The 18,503-nt window shown below is 38.3% G+C and overlaps 1 protein-coding gene across 3 annotated transcripts in view; it reads right to left on the bottom strand.

The window, feature by feature from the left end:
- Positions 1-991: 991 nt before the first annotated feature.
- TOX (thymocyte selection associated high mobility group box) overlaps positions 992-18,503 on the bottom strand; it is a 223,750-nt gene continuing 206,238 nt past the window's right edge. For all 3 annotated transcript variants that reach the window (XM_027719426.2, XM_027719425.2, XM_027719427.2), the window contains 3 exons: positions 14,837-15,223; positions 5,434-5,585; positions 992-3,265 (listed from right to left, as the gene is read on the bottom strand). In XM_027719426.2, the coding sequence (XP_027575227.1) occupies positions 3,229-3,265; positions 5,434-5,585; positions 14,837-15,223 (576 nt within the window). In that variant the 3' untranslated portion in view covers positions 992-3,228. The remainder of the gene's footprint in view (positions 3,266-5,433; positions 5,586-14,836; positions 15,224-18,503) is intronic.

The following is an 18,503-nucleotide window of genomic DNA, read 5'->3' as shown; positions in this document are numbered from 1 at the left end:
CCGCTGGAATCCAGAGCTGGTATTTGGTGAGAGAGAGAGAAGTGGGCATGAATACATTACATCTCACTGTGAATGGCTGGGGCTCTCCATGAATACATTACTTACTGCCTGTGGATTAATGTGGGGGGAAAATCCTATGGTAGGTCCCTTTGCATTGCTTTTTTGGGTCCGAGGCAGCAGCTGGATGAGACTTCTGCTTGAACATGTGTGAGTTTGGGGATAGAGAGACCAGGACTTGTGTCACCAGAACAGGGCACACTGAGAGCAGCAGTAAATTTGAAGAGCCTTTTCTTTTCAAAACCTCTGCTTACCTTGGTGCAAGCAAATGGGATTTACATCCTGCAGAGTGCATATATTGCCAACTTTGCATTTTGCCAACCACTTTTTTAAAATCATAGAAAAAAATATTCATTTCAATTAACATAAGACATTATTTCCCTTGGCTTATCTCACTTTGACAGGTGTTTTTATCATATTTACTTGCTGTTACTGTGTTGCTTCAATGTGCAGGTTGTTTAGTTCCTATGTGCTTTCTCATAATCATGGTTAGGACAGATGGTAACTTAAAATCAGTGATTGGGCACATGTGTTAATGTGGTGCCTAAGCCACAGCGCTTCAGCGAAGGATGGTGCATGTCTTCATGAACTCTAGTGGAGTTGATACCCTGCTTACAAAAGGGTATCAACCACCTATTAACAATTTGTATCTGTCAATACACAGCTGAAAACAAATAGCAGATTGCCCTTGGCCAGCAACCATTCCTTTTTTCCAAGGTCAGACATGAAGAACTGCCATTTATGCATTGAAGTTGGATCTTCCTTTTGGAACAAAGTGATTTCAGTATATCCATGGCCAAAACAGCTGCTTTTCCAGCACAGTTGTCCCATCTGAACGGAGCCCAGGGACAGAACCACACTCAGATCACTGGATGGGTAAGATGCTGCATGGAAAACACACCGCTTACAGATCGAGACACCAACTAGCCAGAGGTTCATACAGAATAAGTATTTTATTCATGATGTATTTTTTTATTTACATTAAAGTTTTCTTGTATTTTGAACTCTGCTTGGATACCGAAATTAACAACTTTATGTGACTGCACACCTGCTCTAAAAGAAATGGAGATAACACAGTTCTTTTCCATAGAAGAAAAAGGAAAATTGCCTGACAAAATCAAAGTTGATTTTTTTCATTCCCAGTAATTATCTTCTCACTTTAGAATTAATATGAGTGGAAAATGTAGTTTGCTATAATATAATAAATAGAAGACATTGGGTAATTAGTAGTGCTGGTATATTTCTAAAGTACTAAACAGACAAACAATAAACTGTGAATTTAATCACGAGTTCTCATACAGTTTCAAGACAGGAAAATTAGAGCTCTCAGCTACAGTCATTTGAGTAATCACATCTGATCTGCATTATTTATTAGTTATTACATGCCAAGTGATTCCGATTGTACATTGCCTGAAATCATTCAAAAGCAAGCATGCCTTTGTTTCTGTTTTGTTTTATAAAGAAAAATCAATGGCGTTGCATAATGTGTATTCTATTCGGATTTTTTTCTTTATTTCACATAGAAAATACAAACCAGCGCTACTCTCCATTAATGGGACAGGTATCTGGGATGAATCCTCCAGAAATATATTTTCAGAGCTATCCCTGATCCCAAACATTGTCAAAATACCTTCTTTTGGATATTTTCATCCCTTTCCCTGTGACTGCTGAACTTACCTCTCATTTTAGGATTTATTTCTGATATACTCCCTAAAATTCTGTAGGAACTTTTGCATATTTAATAAAATGCCTGAAGCATATTTGGTAATATTTCTTTTGGTAATATGTTTATTCCATTTGACTTATTAACAAAAAATGATGCAGTTTCAAGAAGCAGCGTTACGCAGTTTTATTCAGTTAGTTTTGTGGGTTCAAGTCTTAGTTTTGGGCAACTTCCTGCTACAATACTTTAAAAAGGGAATTACTTAAAATACCTTTTTTTCCTTCTCTTAAACAACCAAAGAAATAGAGAAATAATTATTGGGTACCTTCATTTTCTGCCAGTAAAGCAGGTTTGGTGTTATATATGTCACAGTAAAAACTAAATAAAGTATTCACATCAGTTGTGAACAATTTGTGCCAGCAAAAGTTAAAGCATCAAAGAAATCTCTTTAAAATGCTAACAAATTTACTTACAAACACCTATATTTATTATTTCATAAATAGGCGCAACAGGTTCCATAAAAAAGATTAAATACAGACACAGTATGAAGAAACAATAATACATAGCCATATGTAGAGGTTATAATTTAGCTGTCTCCAATCTGTTTCTGCAACTAATAAAATATCAGGTAAGCATTTGGCAGTTTTATACATAAAAGGACTTAAATGATGTTTACTAACCAGTACACATAAAGTGATTTTCTTTAAAAAAAAAAGAAGCATTTTTTAGGCAGTACAAAATAAACGTTTGCTCTTTATCAACATTAGTTTTTTCACTAGTTTTTTTTGTTTTTATTTCATGAGACAAAGCCAATATTTTTAATTAATATAATTTGGGACTATTTTACTTTCTTTCCTCCAAATAACTTGAAAATATAGACTATTAGTCAGTTGCTTAAAAATGAAGTAAAAATATGAATGTTTGCCAATTTAACCCTTATTGTGAAATCAATAAACTGGAATGAGCCAGTTTCAATTACAATTAGCTACAAAAACATTCACATTTTATACTCTAGGAGAGTGTAACATAGATGCTATTTACAAACTTGCTATGACTGCTACATCAAGCCATTTAAAAAGTCTTTAGTAGTTTCATATAAACACCCATTATGAAAAACCAATGGAAAATCCAGGACTTTTATCCAAGACATCTACAGTTGCTAAGGCAGTTACTATCGCAGCACTTCACAGCAAAAACCAACATAAAATCTGAATGGTCCAAGTTTCCTTCAGGGAAGAAGAAAAGCAATGTCCGTTAAAGGATCTCAGGGTAGGGGTGGAAAAGACAAAGAAAGAGAAAAATAAGGGGGGGGGGAGGGGGAGAGGAAGAAAAAGAAAGAAGCAAGACTATTTTTTCCAGAGTGGGTGACCCACAAGCTCAAATAGTCCTAAGTGCTTAGCAACTTGTATTTCCTAATAAAATGCAGAACTGCCTTGACTGCATAAAGCAATCCATGATGAAAAGACTTCCCTGCATTCCTCAGTGGAAAGGAGAGTTGTTTCAGATTTTCAGGTAAGGTAGAGTGCTTTGTCCCTCTGCATGCCCCTGTTCAAACAGAAAAAGAACAAATGTGGGGTTTTTTTAAATCTGAAAAATTCTCTAGTTCTACTTTTCAAAAAAACCCCAACCCCACAACCCTACTGCATGTCATTAATTCCAAGCATATCACTGAAGTACAGCTGCATTGTCATGGTAATAATAAGAAAAATCCTAGTGCCACAGTGACATGTAGCAACCCGGAAACCACATCTGGCTCTAAACTGCACAGGACTGGGATATTGGTCTAAGTGCTGGTTCAGGATCACCTGCACTAGTGGGCTGGTAGCACTGACTATCAAAAACCACATGGGTAGAGTTGAGGGTTTAGCACGGGTCTTGAAACAATACTCCATAAGCACCCTGTATGAAGTGGCCACTTTCCTTAGAGGGCAGGAGAGCTTAGTTACATGAATGTGGATGTCAGCCACTGATACCTCTGGCCTATTTTATTTACTCATTCAGACGTAGCCAAAACATGTTGGGTCAGCAGGTTCAGCTAAACAAATGCAAGGGAACATAGAAGCTTCTGGTGCATCCAGCTAGACCAACTCTCTACTGGAGACCAGGGTCTTCAGGAGACCTTCCACAAATGCACATTTGTCTAGCATACTTTTGCATTAAGTTCTTGTTGGGTTTCAGCTTCAACTGAAGCATACCAGTTCAGAGCAAAAAGGAGTAATTCACCAATTTCTAATTTGGAACGGTCTGTGGAAGTCAGAAAAAAAGAGTAATTTAAAGCAGCAGAAGCATCACTGATGGGGCTTGATGCACACTGCAGACACTTTCTGGAAGAGAAGCTTTATTCTTAATCTCCCACTTCGTTGACATTGACAAAACCTAGGCACCAGTTCTGTTATTCCACAGCTTTGCAACTTACTTGCTTTGGAGTCCAAGTACAGAGCAAACTACACTGCACTGGTAGTTTATGCCAATGCTATAGCAAAGATAGGTCAAGTTCATGCACACAGATTGACTAAGGCATATCTACACAGGGTCTGCTCAGAGAAAGCTGCTAGTGATGGAAAGTTATGCCCAGTGGACACCTGGATGGCAGTGCTGGGAACAATGACCCATCGTTTTTTTTCCGGAATCAGGAATCAAAGCCATAATAAGGCTGTGGCTTATTTGACAGAGGACAGTCTATTCAGAGTTCAGTGTCAGTGGTTGTAAAAGTCTCTGGGCTGGATAGACTCCTATAAGGGCCTGCAGTACATATCAAGACATAATGGTGGTACAAGCAGGAACAAGCAGGTTCTAGTCAAGGTGTTATTCTGAACTAGTAATCAGAAAAAAGATTTTTGTTCAGTTACAGAAACACTTTAAAACAATGATACAAATGGAATTCTCAGTTTAAGTAAGTGTAATGGATGAAACTGATCTTTAGTTTTGCTTTGTGTTCATTTGTCTGGGCTAGATTTGGTACTTTGGTAGCAACCAAGAGATTTTATCTGCCTCTGCCTTGGGGATTCATGCCAAGTCAAGGGAAGGTCAGGTTGGTGGACATGTTCACAAGCTCAACACCTGTCATTTAAAACTGAAGAGATACCTTCTGTTCAGTCTTAAATGTTTCCAGACAGTAACACGGCTCCAAAAAACCATGCTGCAGAGGAGTTGAAGGTTAGAAGGGGTTACTAACCTTATGTTAAGGGTATAGAGCTCCTGAAGGTACGGTATTTTGTTTCTGGTTACAGTCACGTGGTCTTCATGGTATTCCCTTCCACGTATCTTGTATCCCATGCATCAGCCCTGCCTCTCACTGATGTGATTTTTCATGACCCAGACTAATTATTTTCAATGGTAACAAGATTTCCTCAGCAATGGAGTATTTGGAGAAAATAGTTCACATTATTTGCCTCTCAAGGAGGAGGTAGCAATCTTAAAACTTTCTTACACCTTCTCCCTAAGATTTCAGCTCTGATTTTCTATGGAATGGAAGTTCTCTAAGACTACAAAGTGTATGTGCTGTGATAAAGTGACAAAAATGTCTAATAAATGTATGTATTGAAAACTTGTTCTCCTACAGCAGTCTAACTGCTGAATAAACACAGTGTTATCACAGATGCACTTCTGAAACACTGTAGGGAAACAGGCAACAACCCTATTCTCAAATTCTCTATCAGATACTTGTGTCATGAATGTTGCTCAACACAAGGTGGCATTCACTGGCTGCTTACCCATTACTGCAGTAGTCATTATTCCAGTCCACAGCCTGTGCCTGAGGATTTCTGCATCCTGAACGAACATACTCCATTGCTTGGGTAACAACTTGTGCAGCTGTTGATGTTGGATTGATGATATTCTGATAATCAGGCTGAAGAGTAAATCCCTAGAGGAAAAAGCAAGTACATTACAAAGTATGGAAACAAAGTGACAGGTTGGGTGCATAAAAAAAAAGAAAGAAAAAAAAGTGGTGTGTACTGTGAAATGGTAGAATACTTCTTTTCCAAGTGTGCTTTAGGTTACAAAACCTAAAATAGGCAAAAAACTGTAGGTACTTTCTAAGTTTTAAAATCTTTCTTTAGTTTGAGAAATGAAACACTGCCAAACCATTGTTAACTTTTACGCAGTCACAAGATGGAACTAAAAGACACAGAGCAGAAACAATTCAAAACCAAGAGAACAACTCAATCAGCACTGGGACAAAAAGGTCTGTTTGCTCCTCAGAGCTTCCATTTAGATTAAACGTAAGGATACACACTAGTCACTAATTCCCAGAATATGCAACAGAATCGTTTTGAAGGATGTAGGCAGCAGGTGGCTGACTGTTTTATTAGACTACACCTATTCACATATTGTTCTCAAAAACCTTTTTCTTCATTCAGTCACAAAGGGACCATCTGCTGCTTCTTTTATTTGCACTTCTCTCTCAACTAAACGGAAATTCAACCAAAGCTTTTTAACTGTTGTTGGACTAATGTAGTGAAAGTAGCACAGAATAACTTGCTTTTTGAAATGAAGGAGATGAGCAAAAGAAAGTGGAAGTTACAAAGAGACATCTAACCTGCTCCCTGAAATATCTGTCGTATGAAAAGTCATAATAATTTTTAGCTCTTTTGATATATTAGGATGTTTAAATACTGTGTTTCAAAGTCAGGAGAACAATTGAAATTTCAAGGCTAGTGTATCTGGTTCACCCTGTATAAATGTACAACGTGTTCCTGCAAAGTTAGAAGAACTACATTGGGTAAAAGCATGGGAATGTTGTATGAAAGCAATTGATGTCTGCTGAAAAAAAAACACACCAAACTCCTTCCTGGGGCAAGGGTATACAATTCCCACTCAAGTCAACTGGATGTGTAGCAGCTAAACCAGAAACTGAACTTGAACCTACTTTGAAAACTCACTCCATCCAGCCAAAGCCCACACACAAAACACACAGAATTAATGCTTTTAGTTAGCTTTTGTTTTAGTTTAGAGTTAGTACAATGTGTGTGATCACTTCTTGTACACAGCCCTCATTAGGACAGGAATTTTGCAGAGATGCTCTTTTCTGCAGGTTTAAGAAGCCAGCCATGCTACCTTCTGTCAAGATAAATGAGCATTCTCAGTTTTCACCTAGCTCCCTACATCCACAGAAATTAGCTTCCTTCAAATGTAACATGTCACTTCCTTCTTCACATCCCTCTTCCTTGGCTATTTCCTGAGGTCCCGTGGGTGTTCTGCCCTGCCTCTCGTGTGCATTGTCATCTCACTCCACTAATCCTGATCGTGGATTTTAATCTAGACCACAAATGATTGCATCTTTCTTCCTTAATCTTTTTCATATGGAGAACATCCTGAGTAACATTTCCAGACCTTAAAGGCTCTTAAAAGCCTCACTTTGTCCCTGAAACAGTGCTGAGCAAGTTCACAGATGAATTCTGCATGTAGTTGCCATGTTACTTATATACTGCCCTGCTAATGAGATTAAATAAAACCCACTCATGGCAGGTTTTACAGCCATGGTGACTGTAACCCCCATGCTCTGTATACCGCCTTTTCACCAGGCTGTAAACCTACACAGCAAGCTGCATAGACAAGCCCCAAGCCTGCAACAGATGCAAGGGAAACAGTAATTGAGCAGATTTCCCAGTGACTTTAATTGGAGTTTTGTGTAATTAGAAGGCAGAAAATTTGGGGTTTTATACCATCATCATCATTTTTTATATAAAACATTAAGCATAAGACCTTTCTAATTTAGCTGTAAGAGGAAATCAACCATAGAAACACATCCTACCCTCAGGCACTCAGATCTACTTTTGGTAGCAAAGCCTTATCTGTTTATCAGTTTTCATGAAAAAATCATAAATACAAGAAAAGCACTACAGAGGGACATTAGCCAGTAGCAAAGCATGCACGTGAGCAGGCACAGAGTCTCAAGTACTCATAATATCATAGAATGGTTTGTGTTGGAAGGGATCTTAAAGACCATCTAGTTCCAAACCCCATGCCGTGGGCAGGGAACCTTCCATTATACTAAGTTGCTCAGAGATCCAGCCAACCTGGTCTTGAAATCTTGAATACCTCCAGAGAGGGGGCATCCACAGCTTCTCTGGGAAGCACTCATGCAAGAAGGAGATAGTTCCTCCAAATCAGAGGAAGAGACCATCAGCACAATACCCATTCCATTTCTTCTGGAATTAAGACAAATAAATAGCTTAGATGTTGGAGAACAGTCCTATGGTTTAAATGCCAGCTTGGAACTGGGTGGGGACTTATTCTCATATTTTTTCAGGTTTTCTATATGACCACAGACAACTTGCTTTGACTCTCTTCCAGCAAAGCACATGTGGGCTTAGGCTGAATTGTTACCTCTCATGTTAAGGTTGGGGCCATAGATCCAAATTTAATTCTTCTATCAGCAAAATAAGGGGTAACAACACTTTCATCTTGTACCTGGCAAGTCTAGGTCCCAACCTGCTGCCTGGGATTGTCCTGTTTCTTAGGACACACAGGTGATAAATTCTAACATGGTGGAGGGGTATCTGAGTCAGGCTCCTGCTCCAGAAGCAACTCAGTTGTGCCTCTGGGAGGGGTTGAGGGCTACCAAAATACCTGCAATGTGGGTGTTGGAAAGCATGCTTGTTAAAGCAAAGTAATTTAAGCACCCTGAACTCAGTATGAAGGACTGATAAAGTATGGTCTTGTTTAAGATGCAAGTAATAATTACTTCAGTTTTTTCACCAACAGAAAAAGCTATGGAAGTATAGTTCTGTACAACAGAGGGAGACAGCCTCGTACCAGGCTTGTGGTAAATATTTGTGTATTATTTATGTAAACCCTTAACAAACAATGATGAAATAAGAAGTGTTCAGAAAATGAGTGCTTCGAGGTCTAATTAAACAATGCTGAATGTTTTTGCATTGTAATGCTCAAGAGAAAATCACCAACTGTTTTACAACATGCCTAGAATTTTAAATTTCATTTTCTTGTTCCAGATTGAAATAAAAATAGGGAACTTGATAAAGATTAATTCGATGTCAGGAGGGACATTTGCTCTTTAATTAGATTTCTGTAGCCCTAGCAGTTTCGTTGTGCCACTACAGCAAGTCCTAAAAAGCCTGCAGCAGAACTAAAGAGTGATCCTCATCTCCACACTTTACTAGGAACTAATTTCATTTCCTGCCTGTCTGGAGAGGTATTTTCAACAGGCATCAATGCTTTTGTCTTCACAACTGATTTATTCATCAATCTCAATGTGATATTTTAAACCTTTAAATTACATCCAAATCCTAAAGCATCTGTTTATTACACAAGGAAATTGAAAATCTGTCTGTGTGATATCATACAAAGATTTTTCCTTAAGGTTATAAAGGAAGTTGACAGATATTAATGATTTTTTTTTTTCTCTTGACCTCATTTGAAGACAAAGCTTAACAAAAAAGAAGAAATCTGGACAAATACAGCCAGTCCCTGAGTTTGCTGTATATAAAATATATACCAGAAAAAATGAGGCTATTATTTTTGGCAGGCTATGCAATCATCTTGCTGTATACATTTATTTTCTAAAGGAAAAGAAATACCTAAAAGTAGACTGAAATGAGTTATTATTAAAAAAAAAATAAAATGTGACATACATTAATCTTCTGTTGCTTTGTTATGCATATGCACTTGCAGCCATGGTTACTAGACATGAAAAATCCAGTTTTGCTTGCTCTACCTGTGAACTGAAGTAGGACAGAGATTGTAATGGGACTCACCATCCCACACAATGCTTGGGGTGAAGGATTTTGAGCAGAGAAGGCGATGCTTCCAGTAGGGCTACTTAAAAGGGTTCCTTAATTAGACTGGGTATATCTGGGGGAGTGAATCCTTGGTCTCATCACTCTTCACACCAAACAGCATAGTACAACAGGCTGGATAGTAAAGTATACTCAGAAAGAAACATAAATGTCTGTGTGAGTAGAGAAAGGAAAGAATGACCTTGCAAGTGAAAACAGGCTGCAGCTTCAGATGCCGTTTTAGCCTGAACTTTGGAGAAATTGTGCTAATTTGAATGACAAGGATTAAGAATCAGATCATCAAGTGACAACTAAGTAAAAATTAAACACCAGGTCAAACCTAAGAAACAGACTGGAAAGAAGCAACTCAGTTAAAAAATTATACAGTGATAAGACGATCACATGAGCATTTAATGAAAGAAAAATCACACTCTTCTAATATACTGTGAGTGATCAAAAGTGGATGAAAGAAAAAGTGCTGCACAACGGATTTGGACTTTGAAAAGCAAAACTTTAACATGGCTCTTGTGAATAATATTTAAGAAAAATATAGTATATTTCAGAATTACAAGTTAAAAATAATAAAAATCAGGATCTAAGTTAAATCTAAGTATGAAAATATAACTAAACGATCTTTTTTTTACAGTTTAAAGGATTATCACTGGAAACAAGCACCCTGAAGGTGTACAGTAGTGGCCATTATTTAATTTATTCATTAATTGTTTTGGAACAGATGGTAAAAGAGACAAAATAGTCTGCTTCACATAAGTCACAATTTAGATAACTCAAAATAGAGAAGATGGTTTAAAGGAAATTAAAAAATATTTACTAATGTTAGGCATATGACCAAAATGCTAATACCAACATTTTACATTGCCTTGTGCATTTCAGAACAATTTGGATGCATCGCATCAGTTGCATACTCCACAGAGTTATTTGATTTTAAAAATAACAGAAATTGCTCAGTCACTGAGGATTTTTTGGCTACCAACACTTCTGATCTTCTTGATGTTCTGTAGTTTTTGTGGACTCCCAATGGAGATTGCCCTTCTCCAGCTGGCAGTCTCCCTTGATCTGGCAGCTGCACACGTGCAGGCAAGTAGTGCTGGATGTGGAGAAGGACATGTTGTTCCCTGTGGAGCTGATGAAGATCAGCTCATTGTCCTGGAAGCAGTGGGAGCAGAAGTGTCTCCCCAGGTCAGCACTTCTTATCAGTCCCTCCTCAAAGTTACACATAGAAGAGTTTGTGGATTTCAAGCACAGTGGTTTTTGGAGAATTGTGTTTCTGGCTGCCAGTACTGAAATCTGGATCTTTATGTGAGTTTTCTTGGATCTGGCAGTCCTTCAGACTAACTACAAGATGATCTTTGATATGAAACTATCCTCCTTTTTCTGGAGAAAATGAGTGACTAAACGTTGCAGAGCCACGGATAAAGCAGGGCATCTGTAGAGAGCAGAGATTCTCAGTCTGCTACCACAGAGTGTCACACTAGTAAGTTGTGCACTATCTGAAAGCTGAATGTTAGGGGGAAAAAAAGGGGAAAAAAGAGAACCCACCACTGGTAGGAGCAGTGATTGCTGCTTCTAACATGCCTACAGCACAGTCTGCAATGATGGTGTCCAGCCAGGTGAGGGAAGAAGAAGTGAAAAGAAGTCGAATTAAAGGCACTTATTGCTTCTGCTTTATCAGAATACATATTCTTCCATTCCTCCTGGCTGTCTTTTTATGTAGAAGAGTGGTCTACACAGTGCTGTTTGGGACTGAACCTCACACCTAGAGTTCCCCTTCCCTCCTCACCATGGGCCAGACATACAGGGTGGTGCCTCTTCTTTCTCCTCATTGCTGCCGACTCCGTGCTGCTGCCACTGTTGGGAGAGCTCGCTTCTTTCCCCACTACGTCTTTTCCTCTTTAACATGCTCTGTCATCAGCAGAGTGCTTGCTCACTTTCGAGCAGAGGGGAGAGAAGAGTCCTTTGACAACCGAGTCAGAAAGAGCCTTTACTTTTGGGTTATAGTCTCTTGACTTTCTTCTATTTCCCTCCTGGTGGCCAAACGGCATTTTGTATTCTAACGCAGTATGAAATCCTGGTGATAGTGTTTTCTATCATTTTTTGAGTAGACTAGAAAATGTCATACCTAAGAAACTGAAGAGGATACCACTGTTCTGTTCTGTCATAGCAAATATGATGGTGTTAATACACCCGTTACCCTAAAATATAATATATATTTTGCTTTGTCTTTGCCAACATCAAAGGAAACAAATTCTGTATTTAAAAAAGAATTCATAAACTCTATAAACTGTTGTATGCTACCAAAAAAAAAACAAAAAAAAGAAAAAGAAAATTATGAATATTTCAAAGTGAAATGACAGATTTTCCAGAGCTCAAAAGTTGCATTATTTTGATACTGTCCTAGTTAGAACAGCTGGGACCGATTCATCACTGGATGGGTATAGCCCAAAACTGTGTATTCTATGGCACTCCATGCCATTTCCCAGAAACTGTTGTCGGGGGGGGAGAGGGGGGCCTGCCTGTGGCGGGATGTTCCTGTCCTCATACCCTTTTATGGAATTCCCCGCTCTGAGGGAAGGATTGATCATTCCTGCCTGAACTATAGAATATATAAACCTGGAGTTTCAGAACTTTTCTACCTCTCGTGGGATCCAGAGGAAGACTGAGACCACCATCCTCAACTGGACTGCAATCACCACTTTTGACCAGACTGCAACCCCTCTCCCACCAGCAGGTTTTTCCCCTCTCCCTTTACTTTGGACTCAAGGGGAGCCCAAGGAACACCACTTTGTTCATGCTCCAGGGTGCTGGGTTATACATTTGGGTTTTGTGGGTTAAAACCAATTGTTTGTTTGTATAATTGTACTTACTGTATTATTTTAATAAATTGTTATTCTGACTTATAATCTCTCCTTTGAGTTGAGTTCATTTCCCCTGCTGGTTAACTCTTAAACCAGCACAGATACAAAAGCAGGAGTGAAAGAAAAATAAATTGTCTTGTAAGTATTCCACAGTGATGAAAGAGACGTGGATTGGCAGTGTACCATTTCAACAAGTAACAAGCACCTGTCACCTTGAGTGAAACTTAGAAATATCTCACCATGGTATCTTCATTATAAGCACCAGCCTTTCTGATTAGGGAATATGAGTTGGCAAAAAGTACTTAACCCAAAATTTTGTGAGTTTAACAAAGGAGAACAGGAACATAGAGGTATAGCACTTTTTACTTAACTGCACTTGTCCTTAGTAAAACAAAAGACTCATCATGACACAGGTCTACATACTGACTTGTAGATACCTGTCTTCTACAATCTAGTGTATATTTTCTCTTAAGCTAGAAGCAAGTCAACTGCACTCCACGCATTTCACAGATGGCTGAAGCCACTCTCAAGCCATTGATGCACACACCATATGCTACAAGCATGCAACTCAGTAAAATAAAACATTAGAAGATTCATATTATATTACCTTTCTTTTTTGTAGTATGCAATGGTTTAGAGTAATGCCTAAGTGTTTGGGTTCATACAATAATGATGTTCTTTGTATAAATATGTAAGCATTTAACATCTGCATTACATCTTTTCCTAGCCCCTACTGGACTATAAATTCAATAGATTTTCAAATCTATTCAGTAAATAATGTTTGGCAATGATTCTGGAAAAAACATAAGGGGTTTGACCTTCTTTAGTTCTGCACTGGACAAGTAATGTACAAGTGACACTGAACTTGGCAAACAATCTGAACTTAGAAGGCTGAATTACGTTGCAACATAAACTTGCTGAAATACAGCTATAGGATCTCAACAGGTTGCAGTCACAGATGTAATTTTTCATGTTTGGTAAATGAACAAGAAGAGTATTGCTTCTGTCTAATTACTCTGAGTCTTTATGTTCAACCAGTATTCCATCAGGCTTAGGATCTCCAGACAGGCCTCCCTGGCCCTCCTGTCTAGGACTTCCTGTAGCTATTTACAGCTGCCCAGGCTTGGGGTCAGCTCCTGAGTTTCTCTGAGACTTGAGCATGGGCTCTCCCAGGACACTAACACTAACTAATAGGAAAACCTTCAAAAACACACGACTCTACATATGTGCGGTCATAAGTCTGTGATTGCAAAAAATAAACTGGACTAGGAAAAAGTTGTAAACACTTTACAAACTTTCCTTCCTGATTACTCCAAATCACTCTTTGAACTAAGATCAAAGCCTCTGAAAAAGTCCAAATCATCCTGAGCACAACTAAGTTTATCAGTCCAGATTGCTTTCAACTCTTTTGTTTGTTTGGTTGGTTTTTTTCTGCTTTGGACAATTTTTTTCCTGTTAAACTGTTCTCCCAGCTAGAAAATATGATTCGTGTGCAAGTATTCTCATCTCTAAAGACCAATCTTAAGACAAAAGGTTTCTGGCTTGGAAAGCAAATGGAAATGCCTTGTTAGCAAAGGTGAATTTATAGAGATATTTAAAACATGCAGCAAGTTTACAACTATGCATTATCAGCCAGAACTGACAAGTTTTGTGTATACAAATCTTTTAGATTCTTGCAACTCCATTCAAAAAATTTTCATTCTAACGGCACTTTGCAAAGCAAGATCCTATTATTGATAGTCAGATCTCATCCAATACAAAAGAAAATTTTCTCTCATTAAATAAACAGCTTATCTGCTCTAGCCCTCCATAAGCCTGAGCCTGAAAGCCACAATACCATGGTTGGTTCTGCATTCATTCAGAACTCCTATGAAATGTATTGAGAATCAACTATCTAAAACACTGGGAGTGAAAAAAAAAACAAAAAAAAACCAAGCAAAAAATCCCGCCCTATTGGGATTGTGGGCACAGCCCACTTATTTCCAGTAAAAAGAGGGTATATCTATCTAGCAAAATTAAGTTATGAATGCAGCATAAACTCGTGTTCACTTAATCTAACATGTTCAACACAACCTGTGTTGCTTCATGTTCCCTCTGACTGTTCTACGTCACAGTCAGCACAAGGACAATAGCACAAGCTACAACTATATCTTTTTATACACATGCCTGCCTTTTGTTGGTAAAATGTGTTTCCTGAAGACTTAACATTTCACTTATACCTCAGGGTACTCCCAGATTTGCATATGGGTCTACAGACAACGATGGGCATCATCGCTAGCACAAACGGTTCTACTGAAATTTTCCATCATCTGGGTAAACTCATCATTTGTTCTTCCGCTTGAAAGATTTACTCTACACTATCATAGTTTTGGAACCTGCAACACTAAAGCTAATCCACAGCTTTAAATCTCCCTCACTGTTTCAACTTCTGGATGATTGCACTCCCCACACTCATCCCAAAAAAATGAAGTAATTCCCCAGACAGCTGAAAAGCTCAAACTTACTTGTTGCATTGTAGGTGAATGTAAAGCAGACTGGACCTGCATTGGTAGCTGGTTTCCAACAGACTGCTGCATTGAAATCGGCTGGTGTTGCTGGATGTTGAGATGCTGATGCAGAGGGGGGCTGATCTGAAGAGGTGGCGGCGGGGACACAGCCATGTTTGCTATGGAAACAGTCACTGGCATTTGGTTGTTGGGCTTGGGTGCTATGTTCCTGGGGATATTGGCATGCATGGCAGTGATGTGAGGATTCATTCCTGGTTGTTGGTGGTAGTGGGAACTGAGGTACAGTGCAGAGTGAGCCTGGGCGGGCCCATGAAACACTGACTGCTTTGAATTCATCATCTGAGGTTGTGGGGAAGCTTTAACATCAACGGGTTCACTGTAGCTCTGTTGAGAAAAACAAAAAATCAGACAATACTTAGAAGCTACCAAATGTGGCTGTCCTACCACCAAAGTCTGTTTAAGAGTCACCCTATAGGAAAACATGTATATCTGGACCATCAAATTGTCCATGAAATGGAGTTTGGTCACTACACTAGAAAAATAATGAATCCCTTTTATCTTATACTTTTGTCTTCAACATTGTAAAAAAAAAAAAAAAAAGTAATTTAGGTCCTCTGTTTACTGGTCTAGCCTGGCATCTTCCTTTTTCCAAACTTGGAACTGGCATCAGTGACCTAATAACTTACATAACAAAGACAACCAAGCCTCACACATTTATTTACATAAGCAGCCACAACTATTGACCTCAGACTTGACAGCCTAGTTGAAAAGAAATTCAGTAGGGTGGGTTCCACTAAAAGTCTGCAGTGATCTTTGACATGTCTCATTTTCTCATTTGCAAACCGGGATAAGAATTTCAGTGTCCTTTATCATACACATTGATAATGCTAATAGTGCTTTATCAGTTAGCTAACATGATGAAGAGGCTAAACCCCATCAGCTGTTCTAATGCATGGAACAAATACACTACTTGCTGTGCTAATGCTTTTATTTCGAAGTATTCTGTCCTGGAATGCTATCCATGCCACCAAACATTGTTACATGCACCATGGATTAGGAGAAATAAAAATATTCTGAATAATTTCACTTTTAACAAAACTTCCTTTGTTGATCCAATTCATAAGGTTCTGAAAATTCTTTTTAAAACTGATGTCTATATAAATATTAGACTGCATCAAACATGGGGAAGTTATCTTACTAAAGCTGGAAGAATACCACATAGAAACTGTACAGATTTTCAGAAATGCTATAGACTGCCCCAATTTCTTAAAGTTGCTAGTAATAAAAACTGTCCTTTAATGAATGTGAATTTTAATAATACTTTTTGTTCTAATATTTATAACTTGCTACATTTGCTTAAACTCAGTTTGCTCAGTTGTTTTTCATACCACCTTTATTTTCTTGGATATCCTGAGTGCAAACTGCGTGCTTAAAAAAATGATGAAAAAAATTTAAGAATTAACTCCCATATGCTTATAAGTGGGAACCATAATTTGAAGTCAAGTCATACTGGGATTAATAGTCAGTGAAAGGTGAAACATGCTGGAAAAAAATGGCAGAAATGTCCCCCTGGAGAAAGAAGTCACTTTGTCAAAACAAGGCTGAAAGACACATATACGCCCTTATTCTGTGATCTCCATGTCACGTTTGCTCAGTTTACAAGTCAGAGTAAGTTTCGTGTTACTCTTAGCACTCCGGGGTCAGTGAAGTCTATTTGTATTCTTTCTGAAGGATGCACCGTCACCAACAATCCTTTGACATGTACGTTACTGAAATTGCTTCATTATGTGTGAGGATAAAGATGCAAACGACAACTTAATTTTCCCTAAGTATAACTGCAGTTCCCTTAGCAAAAAAACCCCTTGTTTTCTCCAATAAATGAAGAAAAATCATATGAATATGATAAAATGAGCACAAATGTCTCTCTGTGGATCTGCCTGGCTCTGCTCACACATGAGTGTACATATGTGCAATATGTATTATGTGCATATTTGCAGGATTCAGATGCAGACATAAAGGACTGAAAGTAGCTTCAAAAATCTGCTGTTATTTGGATATTATTTTTAAAACATTGAATGAATGTTCATGACAACATGGGAAATATCTTCCCCCTCTCTTCCCAGTTGTATATTTAGAACACTCTCATGACTGTAGGAGCAAAAACTGGCAAAACCTGAAATTTACTGAAATTTCAACGATTCAGAATGTTTGCTAATTAGCAGCATGGTCAGGAGCCTCCTCTTGAGTGTCCCACGCTTCTTACACATCACAGGAGGTGTATGCTGTTTCTTTCTTGAGAAACCTGGAAGTTTTATTTAAAGCATAGTCCCCTCATGAAAACAGTTTGTCTTTCCATGATGTAGCAGGCAGGTTCTGTGTAGGCCAAGCAGGGATAATTGCTCCCGAAGTGTAGATTGCTTAAACAATTCCTCCTGGTGAGGAGGTATCAAAAAACCTTTGCAGCGCTATTTGTGACATACTGATACATACTTACACTTTATTTGTAACTACAAAGATGCTGCCATACACCTCTTTAACAAAGATACATTGAACCAATCTAATTATTGGGCAATTCTGAGTTCACACATAAGAGGTCAATGCATGGCCCATACTGACAAAATTACAGATATATAGACAGTATTGATACTTTAAATATCATATTATGTTAAGAGGAATTGTACAGTCTCTGGTCAGAGATGAATAACACTCATTATACCTCTGAGAAGAGCTCCGCAAATTAATCAAAATGGACTGTTTCAGTTGTCTAAAGCTATGAATCAGCTTTGTATATGTTTCATCACCTCTTGATCCACTGAAAAGCACTACACTTCAGTTTAAGACCAAGTATTTTACTGTAACTTAGAATACTTTGAATCATATGTGATGTGAAACCAAATTGCCCAATATCGTGTAAATCGCATCAATACTACCAGTTACTGGGAATCTTGATAAATGAACCCATTAAATGCTCTTCTCTAGAATACTGCACCTTCAGCTTTTTCTGCATATAGGTCAGAAATGCAGATTTTGTAAGTATTGCTGAAGCTAATAGAATAGGTGATTCAAATACCTTGGCTTAGTTACGTTACTTTACTGTGAAATATACCAAGAGGCATATATGATGCATGTCATGCTACCCTTTCAGACACAATTACTTCATTCACAGACTTGAATGGGAATTGCACGTATCCAGTAAAGCATCAGACAGTCTTAGATAAGGACTTATATCATGGGTAAAACTAGGAATTAAGAACAAAGGGATTTCATCAGCAAATTTGGGCTTCAAATGCACAGTCATGTTCCCCAACTTTGCAGGTTGGAATTCAGTAAATTTTCTCTTGCCTTATCCAAGGAGAAGAACACAGAAATAATTTAAAAAGCCCCCAAAACCCTCTAGTTAATCTGCTCCAAACCAACACAATTTACATCTCTGATTTTTGGGATTAAGTTCTAGAATACAATTCATTTGCAGATATATGCAGTGGAGACCAAAATTACAAATCTGTACACACAGACCACCAAACATTGGGGCTTAGATCTCCTGCAGGTAGCAAGGTCTTCTACTAGATCTCCAGTGAGAACATCTTTGATCACTATTATCAGAATGGTGGTGTAGACTCACCACTAGAGGGTGACAGAATATTATATTTAGTATACGGTGGGT

This window comes from Pipra filicauda, unplaced genomic scaffold (genome assembly GCF_003945595.2).
Source record: "Pipra filicauda isolate LSUMZ 115617 unplaced genomic scaffold, ASM394559v2 scaffold81_size6448238_pilon, whole genome shotgun sequence".
Classification (NCBI taxonomy): Eukaryota; Metazoa; Chordata; class Aves; order Passeriformes; family Pipridae; genus Pipra; species Pipra filicauda.
The sequence above is the reverse complement of the archived record's forward strand: the minus strand, read 5'-3'. Positions and strand labels throughout refer to the sequence as shown.